The sequence below is a fragment of the Bipolaris oryzae genome (assembly GCF_000523455.1).
Source record: "Bipolaris oryzae ATCC 44560 unplaced genomic scaffold scaffold_138, whole genome shotgun sequence".
Classification (NCBI taxonomy): domain Eukaryota; kingdom Fungi; phylum Ascomycota; class Dothideomycetes; order Pleosporales; family Pleosporaceae; genus Bipolaris; species Bipolaris oryzae.
This window is the reverse complement of record NW_006911414.1, coordinates 69,025-77,773: the sequence shown is the minus strand read 5'-3', so window position 1 is coordinate 77,773 and position 8,749 is coordinate 69,025. Positions and strand designations below refer to the sequence as shown.

At 53.1% G+C, this 8,749-nt stretch overlaps 3 protein-coding genes across 3 annotated transcripts; all 3 read right to left on the bottom strand.

Annotated features, from left to right (window-relative positions):
• Positions 1-501: 501 nt before the first annotated feature.
• COCMIDRAFT_103136 (uncharacterized protein) lies at positions 502-2,199 on the bottom strand (the record flags this gene model as incomplete). The annotated part of the gene is made up of 3 exons (XM_007692723.1): positions 502-1,101; positions 1,180-1,763; positions 1,845-2,199. The coding sequence occupies 3 exons, from the start codon at positions 2,197-2,199 to the stop codon at positions 502-504; spliced, it is 1,539 nt and encodes a 512-aa protein (XP_007690913.1).
• An 836-nt stretch (positions 2,200-3,035) lies between these two features.
• On the bottom strand, positions 3,036-4,964 carry COCMIDRAFT_103148 (uncharacterized protein; the record flags this gene model as incomplete). The annotated part of the gene is made up of 3 exons (XM_007692722.1): positions 3,036-3,877; positions 3,939-4,291; positions 4,351-4,964. 3 exons carry the CDS (start codon positions 4,962-4,964, stop codon positions 3,036-3,038), a joined length of 1,809 nt encoding a protein of 602 aa, XP_007690912.1.
• An 888-nt stretch (positions 4,965-5,852) lies between these two features.
• Positions 5,853-8,605, bottom strand: COCMIDRAFT_39386 (uncharacterized protein; the record flags this gene model as incomplete). Its single annotated transcript, XM_007692711.1, has 7 exons — positions 5,853-6,050; positions 6,102-6,374; positions 6,427-6,896; positions 6,963-7,023; positions 7,079-7,255; positions 7,866-7,970; positions 8,021-8,605. The coding sequence occupies 7 exons, from the start codon at positions 8,603-8,605 to the stop codon at positions 5,853-5,855; spliced, it is 1,869 nt and encodes a 622-aa protein (XP_007690901.1).
• Between the last annotated feature and the right edge of the window lie 144 nt (positions 8,606-8,749).

Here is an 8,749-nt window from a genome sequence, read left to right as displayed (position 1 = left end):
GGGGGGGAGGGGGTCAATGAACTCATGTAAAAAAAATTTAAAAGAGAAGAATAAGTTAGTTGATTAAAAACAAAACAAAAAGAGAATACAATGTTTGATGAATAAAGATTTACAAAAAAAATGATTTTATATTTATAAACTCCCCCCCCCTTGTGGTTTTTATGTATTTGCCCCCCCCCCCCCTCCTCTATTCTTGAATATGCCGAGAGAATAAAGATATAACCCCACCATCTCTATCCACACAGAAAAGAGGAAGAAGAAAAAAAAACACAATAAGCGGCTCTCTAACAATAACGAGAACGAAACGATTCATGGGGCAAAAGAAAAAACACTCCCAACTCTTTTAATCACAGCAAACCAAACAAAAACAAAAAAAACGAAAAGCTGACAATTCCCACTTTCTACCTTGGTACAAAACGATAACCCTCCAACCCTCCAACCCCCCAACCCCGTAAAACCAAACAAACGTATCAAACACCGACACACGCACGCACACACGACTCAATCGGTTCTCGTCTTCGCACTCCCACTTGCCCCATGAATCTCAGGATCATACTCCTCACCCCTAACCCTCGCGGCTCTGACCCTGGCCTCTTTAGCCTCCTCAGCCTCACTCTCCGCCTCATCATCGATGCCCGCCTCCCTCCTACGCTGCCTGTCCCAATCCCCAGTCTCGTCCTCACTATCGCTCTCCTCGTCCTCGTCGCGCACAACCCCGTACCTCGCGTTTTCGCCATCGGCAGCCTCGGGATCCTTGATGAAATTATCGATGATCCAGTACTGCAGGGCGTTCATGATGAGGGGGAAGACGAACATGACGAAGGCGATTTGGAGGGCCGTGTTGCCTTCGGTCCAGCGGAGGGCCCAGTCGCCGATCCAGGCGATCCAGGGGACGAGGGTGAAGAGGACGAGGACGCAGAGTTTCATGCCGATGAGGCCGAGGAAGTAGATGATGGATTGCTTGAGCCACCAGGTTGCGCGGGGCGGGTGGCCGTAGTTGCCTGAGCGAATGGATTCCGGGGGGTTGGCGAGAGGGGTGAGGGAGAAGGCGCGGTGGAGGAGGCGCAGGAGGAGGACGAGGATCGGGATGCCGATTGTGGTCTGGGTGTTATTGATTAGTTTACGAAGGAGAGATAAAGAGGGGGTGTGTGTGTGTGTGGGAAGCGGAGAAGGACTTACGTCGATGGCGAGGTTCAAGAGGTAGAAAGAACATGGGTTTGGCTGGTCGCCCTCACTGTCTTTGCTGACTAGGTGTGTAGAAGTGGCTGGTGAGACGGTGGCTACGTCAAATTTACCAGAGGAGAGCATCGACATGAGGATATTTGCGAGATGAAGGAGCACCGAGCCAAAGACTTGCTTGGAGACGTCGAAGAACCAAATCTTGAGCGGTCGGCGGGGATGTTCGCGCATGCGCTTGACGGCGAGCGATGAGACAGCAAGAAGTCCTAGAGCTGCTTGTACCAGCAAGGCAAAGTCTCCAAGGAGATTGCACTCGCCATTTCCAGATTCGCCGTCCATGGGGTTGTCTTGTGCAGCGGCCTGTTTTTCAGCTTCTCCCGTCGCCAGAGGCTTCGTGTCTGGCGCAGCAGACGTGGGCTTGTGTACGTTCTCGGGCGCAGCTTCTTCGTTGTTCGTGTTCGCTTCGTCGTCTGTAACCGCAGCACTGGTGGTCGCTGGTGCAGGATCGGTGGGTTGAGCAGGTTGCTCTGTCTTTACAGGTTCCGCCTCGACACCATCGATGCCCATAAGCTCGGTCTCGAACACTGTGGTCGCACCTTGGTTAGCTCATCGTTCTAACGAATGAGTATGAAAAAAAAGAAATATCTCAGCCACATAAAACGTACCGAGTGTCGATCCGGCCGGAATGACATCGATGGCATGGTTCCCATATGCCAGTTCCGGTGGTATCGTCAACTTCCTGCCTTCTCCAATACACATATCCAGCAGCCCCTGATCCCAGCCCTTGATCACCTGGCCCCTTCCAATCGTAAACGTAAACGGTCTCCCAGAATCATAGCTCGAGTCGAACTTGGTGCCGTCAACCAACGTGCCCTTGTACATCATGGAAACCTTGTCTCCATTTTTTGTTTTGCGCGTGCATTCCACTGGTCGTGTGACTTCGATCTTGAGATCTGCCGCCAGTGCGACCGAGGGCAGCAGCGCCAGTGGGAGCGCGAGAAGCGCACCGAGGGGCCGCATGACAGCGGCGGGAGTGAAGAGAGTAGAGAAGAGAGGGTAGGTGGCCGCGCAGTTCGCAAAGTACAAGGCGGTCGCTGATGTTTCCCGTGACAAGAGAAAAAAACACAAAGCCGCCAGCTATTCGTCGCTGGCAAGACAAGGTATGGGTAAGCAGAGATGTTTGTGCACTCTAAGCCACGGATCGATGCTGAATAAGGTCGGTCCTTCGGGTGAACGTGTCAAGGGTGAAACACCGTCCGTGTGGCGCGCTGCCAATTCGGATGCAGCAGCTGCAATAGCAACAAGAGATAAGGAATCGTGCAACAGAAGGGGGGTAACTGGCGCTCAACGCCAGACTTGATTGTGGTGGGTGTGCTGGCTCCTGACGTGCATGACACCTCCTCGTGAGGTAGGTCGTGTTAGGGTCCAATGGGCAAGGGTGCGCCTAGAACCCGTGGCGGCTCAAGTGGCGATCATTACGATGGTGTGCATGGCGGACTGATTGGCTGCTGGGGCTGGGCCCAATGACTACACATGGAGGCACGACATGGGGCACTAGGGTTCTATCGGAATGGGATTGGCATCTTAGCTAGTATGTAGATTGGTTATGAAATACCGCCGAGGCATTTACTGTGTACATATACAGCACTCACGTGCACAACATGCAAAGACGATATGCTGATGATACAAAGCGAATGTCGTCGTCGTCGTCGCCTTCTCCCAACCCGCCAAATTACTTGCAAAACGCCACTGATGCTACAAAGATATAAAAAACGACGCAGTTCAAAGGGACAAATTATGAAATCCCCTCAGCATTATGCTGAGGGATTTGGCAATGGTTGCTAGATGCATGCCTACTACTCGTGGTCCTCTGGCCGCTTCAATGGACTTGTCCTTGCTGGGCTGTCCACTAATGCGGCTCCATTCATACCAGGGGCAAGCTGAAGGCTGGTGCGCACTATGCTTTGCCCTGGTCGTACCACCACGCTGCCTCTCCTGTCGCGCTCTAGAGGGTCTACTGTGTTCACAGCCGCATACTCGCTCTGGTTCTGCAAATGGGCATTCATAAGCGCCTCCTCCCTCATCTTCTTAAACTTCATGTAGTTGTATGCGGCGATGCTGCCAATAGTAACGACAAGCCCAGTCAGGTTGATGGGCGTAAGCGGATCCTTGAAAACGAGATTTGCGGTTCCAATGGTAACCACCTCCTTGAAAATGCCACAAATGCTAAGGGTGACGACCGAAGTCCGCTTCAGCAGAGCAAACTCGGATGAGGTCATGAGAAAGGCCAGGACTCCCGGGAATAAAAGAATGCCAATGCCGAGGCCAGTACCCTTTGTTTCGAATAGGTGTGAAAGGCCCTCCAAAAGCGCGGGGAAGCCTTCCACGGGTATCGCGAGAATGAATATGCTGAGGAACATGACAGGTGCAAGGAAGAAGATGGAGGAAAATGGGTTCGCCGTGGCGGGGTTGCGTAAGAGCAGAATCTGGGTCAGGGACCAGCGGAAGCCCGACGAGCACGCTGATACCATGACGAGAATGAAGCCGAGCGTGTGAAAGGCAGCTTCACCAGCTACCATCATCACGACACCGGCAGTCATGATGAGAATGATGAAGACGAGTCTCCATGACGGTTGTTCGAGGCGGAAGAGGAATGCGAAGACAAGGACAAAGCCTAGTGCAGATGACTTGCACATTGCTGTTCATGTTAGCCATTTTTTTTCTCTCTTCTTCCTGAATAGTGACATGCGAGCACTTACTGAAAAAGGTTAATGAGATGAACTTCAAGCTCGTGTTACCCAAGCCAATGTCCATACCCGTGGCTGCACCACAGGGTCCAAGCCTGCTAAAGTAGAACCACTTGGTCATGAGCGGCTTCTTTGGGTCCAGCGGCTCGGCACGCCCTCTGGCGCCATGCGGGTTAAGGGAGTCATGTCTTGGTCGAAAGGAGGGTATGAGAAACAAAACGAGCGATGCGAGGGTAAACTGCACAATCATGTGCAGGCATGTGGTGAACAAAGGAAATGGGAAAATATTCTTGGTCTCGCCGTCGTCCTTGGCCTCCTTGAACATCCACTTGTTGTAGACGGAAATGGATATGGAGAAGAAGTACCTGGGTCAGGGTCAGTTTTACGGTCCAGTCTTGTGGATCTGCTGCAGTCGCGTGCTTACCATAGACCAATGAGGACGCCATTGATGAGCATGGATTTGAGGAGGTTCTGGTCGGCAATCTTCTTCTCCTCCTTAGTGTACGTGTCGTCAGGAGCGATGCGCTGGTCGAGCAGGGTATTCCTCCTCTTTCTTCTCCGGCGCCTGCGCCTGTCTCTCTTGGTGAGGCCCGTCTCCTCGTCGTCCTCGAGTCCGTCTGCACTCATGTCGTCGCTGTCGTGTTCGTCGCTGTCACTCTGGGAGTCTGAGTCTGAGCGGTCTGCGCCCGACGACTCTGGGCCTTCTTCGGCAATGTGGTCCGAAGGACGGCGGCGGTGCTTCTTGGAGTCTGTTCTGGTGGGTAGGCTGGCGCCGGCGAGGGAGGAGGAGCGTCGTCGAGCAGCGGCGTGGTCATCCGTCATGGTAGGGACGGGTGGGTGGATAAGCGTGGCGATTTGGGTGCGTTGGGGAAGCCTGGGGCCTTCATCCGAATCGATGTCGGAGAGGGAGCTGTTGGAAGGAAGGGAGGGCAGGGTCCTCAGCGGGAACTCGTTCCCCGGACTAAGCAGCGGGCCTTGTGGTGCAACCGAGTCTTGTAGCTGCAGCCAGCGAGTGATGCGGGTCTGCTCTGAAGTCATGCTGCGAGGCGGCGTTGTGCTGATTCGCCTTGGCCCTTCACCGCCAAGGACAGGAGAGGCTCTAGTTTCCAGCTCGGGGGCCACGGGCTAGCATCAGGGGCTGGTGCGGGGCGGTGCGTCAAGGAGATGCTTCAGAGCAACAGAAACAATGCAGGTACGCGACTTGTATACCAGATACACATTCACCCGTACAGTACACGCGTACCGTTGTGTACAACATTCGGCCGTCTGCTACAAGTCCGACCGCCTCCCTATTGCTGCAGCGCCGCAAATTGCAGCCCACAGACACCGGGGCAGGCGTGGTGCGGCAGGATGACGGCCAATCACCACCACGTGTCATCCTACCGTACACGCCATGACTGCATTGGCGGGGAAGCACGCGGGAGACGATCTACTGCGTCATGTGACGGTTGTGGTCTAGGTAGAGTCTAGAATGATTTCTAGACATGGCTGCGGATCCGAGCTGGGCGCCGGGCTACTGCACGCGAGCAGTACTCACGCGTAATACATGTCGGCCCAAAAAACCTGCCCGTGCCATTGTTTTCAACAGAGGGATTAAAAAAAACTTGTTTGAAACAAGCGCACCTCCATGTAATGCGTTACAGGCGTCAGTTTCCCTTCCAAAAATAAACAACATGGAGTAAGCAATGCAACACACACACACACACATACACATGTGCTGAGCAAGCATGCCTTAATGTTTCCATTGTTCTTCAAATATTCCGTCTTGCATGCATGGCGGTGCAGTGCAGTGCCTACAGGCCAAGCGTGCGCCAATCATGCTGTGCATACCATGAAATACATGCCCAAAGGATATCCAAACTCAAACGCCATCGTATGCAAAACATAACAACAAAGTAAACATTAGTGCCCGTTGCACACCCGTGGCTATATGGCTGCAGGCGGCACAACTGGCGCTGGCGGCAGCTGCTCAATCTGACGGATCAAGAAGCTCTTCTCGTCGATAAACTGCTCGTCTTCTGTTCGGTCTTCCAGGAACGAAGGAAGGAAGCGCAGCAGCTTATCCCGATTGCTAATCAAGATGCGCTGCACTGCGACTGACTTGTTGGGGTTGGCAACAAAAACCTATCATTGTAAGCGTTGCATCCCAGCAGCTACAACCCTGGCACTGCTCACCTTGAAGACGTGGAAACCCTCGTAGTTGATCATTTTCCTGTCGTCTCGCAATAGCTTCATGATGATCTTGAGATGCTCGCCAGAGTCGACATATTGCGTCATGACATTATAGTTGGCCCGGTCCAGCAGAATCTCGCCCAGCAGCTTGATCGACTGACGCTTTGTTACATAGCTTTCCGACTGAACCAACATTGTGTTGTACTTTGAGAAAAAAGCGTCAAAATTGGTCTGCAGGAATGTGGCTACCAATGGTTTATGTTTGGTAAGAATTTCCTGTCAATGGGTCAGTCACATGTCCAAGGGTCCTCATGCCAGCCAGTCTTACCCTGAACGTATTGAATGCGTCTGCGCTGACTTCAAATGCACCTTTGTCTATCCATCCAAAGAACTTCCAGAACACGCCGTTGCCGGATGATGGTAGATCGGGGTTGACACTGCCCAGGTCAAGTGTCTTTCCGTCCTCCATCGGCTCGTCGTAGAGAAGCAGCGCAGCAATTGCATCATATTTAAGTGCCTCGCGCAGAATTCCGCCACATGGCATGGCACTCTCTCGCCTGTCGTAGCCCCGACAGAGTGCTATTATGATATCCGGCCTGTATGCGACAACATGCTCCAAGACTTGCGGGGTTGGCTGGCCGGCGGGCTTGTAGCGGAATGCGGTTGAGAAGATGACTTGTGCGTCCTTTCGCGACTCGAACGGGAGCTTGTGTATGTTGATAGCTAGGGCGTAGAGCAGGTCTTCGTTGAGTATGTTTGTGAGGAGCTGGAAGACGGCCTCTGGGTTGACTTCGGTATCTGTTCCATGTGTTAGCGCTGTACACAATCATGCACACGGCACAACTACACAAAGGCGAACCATACCAGGCGTGCCCTGAAGCCGGACTTTCATCTGCTGCAGGTCGAGCGCAAGACCCTCCTCCAGCTGTCACGTGTTAGCCATGTTTTGCAGGCACCTCCAAGCCGCCACATGGTCGCACCTTGGGATTGGGCTTGTCCTCCTGCCCAAGCCGCAGTGTGAGCTCCTTGATTGACCTCGTCAACTCAAGATTGTTCTTCTGTTTGTTCCGGAAGAGGAAAGCCATGTTGAGCGGTCTGCCAGGCTTTCCAGGACGAGGGTCGATGTGGGATAGCGGCGACGACGTGTGGGGTTGCAACTTGGGGCCAGGGCCGAGAAGGTTCTATCTTGACGGCGACGACATACAGGCGGGAGCGGATGAAATTTGGCCTGACACAGCGGGGAGTTTGATGTAGGCAGGGGACGCCAGCACGCTTTGTTGTTCTGCCAGTGTTTTGCTGTACTGACGCTGTTGGCGGTTGCTTGTGAATGGTCCGAGGGTCAGCCCTGCAGTCAGTGCTAGCGCCCGCCTGCCGGACTTTCTTCCACGTCCGTACTTCCACTCGCCCACCCATTTCACTGCCCTTTAATCGAATCCAGCATGATACGGCGCGCGGCTGCAGAGGGGCACTGATTGCATCGCCTGAAACTTTTGACTATTTCTATGTAATGACGTAGTATGACCTCGTCTTAGCACCGAAGCTGCGGTAATTGCCTCGTACATGCGGAATTCTCCCGCACGATTCCCACCCATTAGCTATGTCACGTGTATGCCTTGCGCACTTTGTATAGGTACTTTCAATTCGCAAAATATGCATGCTCGGGAACCTGGAATCCAGAATTTAGCTTTGCTCGCATGATCGATCTACCAGACGTACCTTTGATGCGCTCATCCTTGTACCACTCTCGTACCTGACCAGACTGGCTACAAGGTCGCGTTCTGCTTCAGAGAGGTCAGGTAACAACTGAGACCACTCTTTTGCTGGGTACTCGTAGAACTGCACCTTGCCCCAGTCGCGGAAACCTGCTGCTTCCTGCTATAATCAGTAAAAGCCTTGGTGATTGTAACCATATGCGGACTTACTGGCCAAACATCCAAATTTGGTGTTCCCAGCTTCTTAAACACGCTTTGGATCAACGCCAAGTCACTTCCCAACTCCCCAGAATCGAACAGTGTCTCGTGGCCAGGAGTGAGTGCTTCCGCCACCGTGCAGCCAGCAGCCCATAGGTCCAGGCTACAATCATACTTTTGATTACCAAACAAAAGTTCTGGGGGGCGGTAGCAGGTGGTGCCAACGTCGGTGATTTTCGAGTCTGCCGGTTCTGCGCCCGGCACTCCAGGCGCCCAAGCAATGCCAAAATCAGACAGATATGCAGGGCCGTCTAGAGACTTGAGAAGAATGTTGGAAGGTTTGACGTCGCGATGAATAATGCCTTTGCTGTGAATGAAGGTTAGGCCAGTAAAGAGGTCCTTGATGCACGCCTTGATTTGACTCTTTGACAGCTTCTTGTCACCTAGCAGATCACTAAAGTCGTAGCGCATAAAAGGAAAGACGAGGACAAACTGACTTCCGTTCTCACGGAAAGTGTCCAATAGCGGGATGATGCGGTCTGAGGCTGCGAGGCTGAGGATGCTGGCTTCCCGTTTCGAGTCGTGGGGTGGTTCCATGACTGAAGGCGTCGTGATTTTGAGCGCGACCAGTCTGCTCTTTGCAGGCGAGTCTACTGGGAAGAAGCCGTCATTGCCCAATGCGGGTGCTTTGTAGACAACAGAAAAGAGGCCTTCACGGTGGTAGACGGCATTGTGATATTT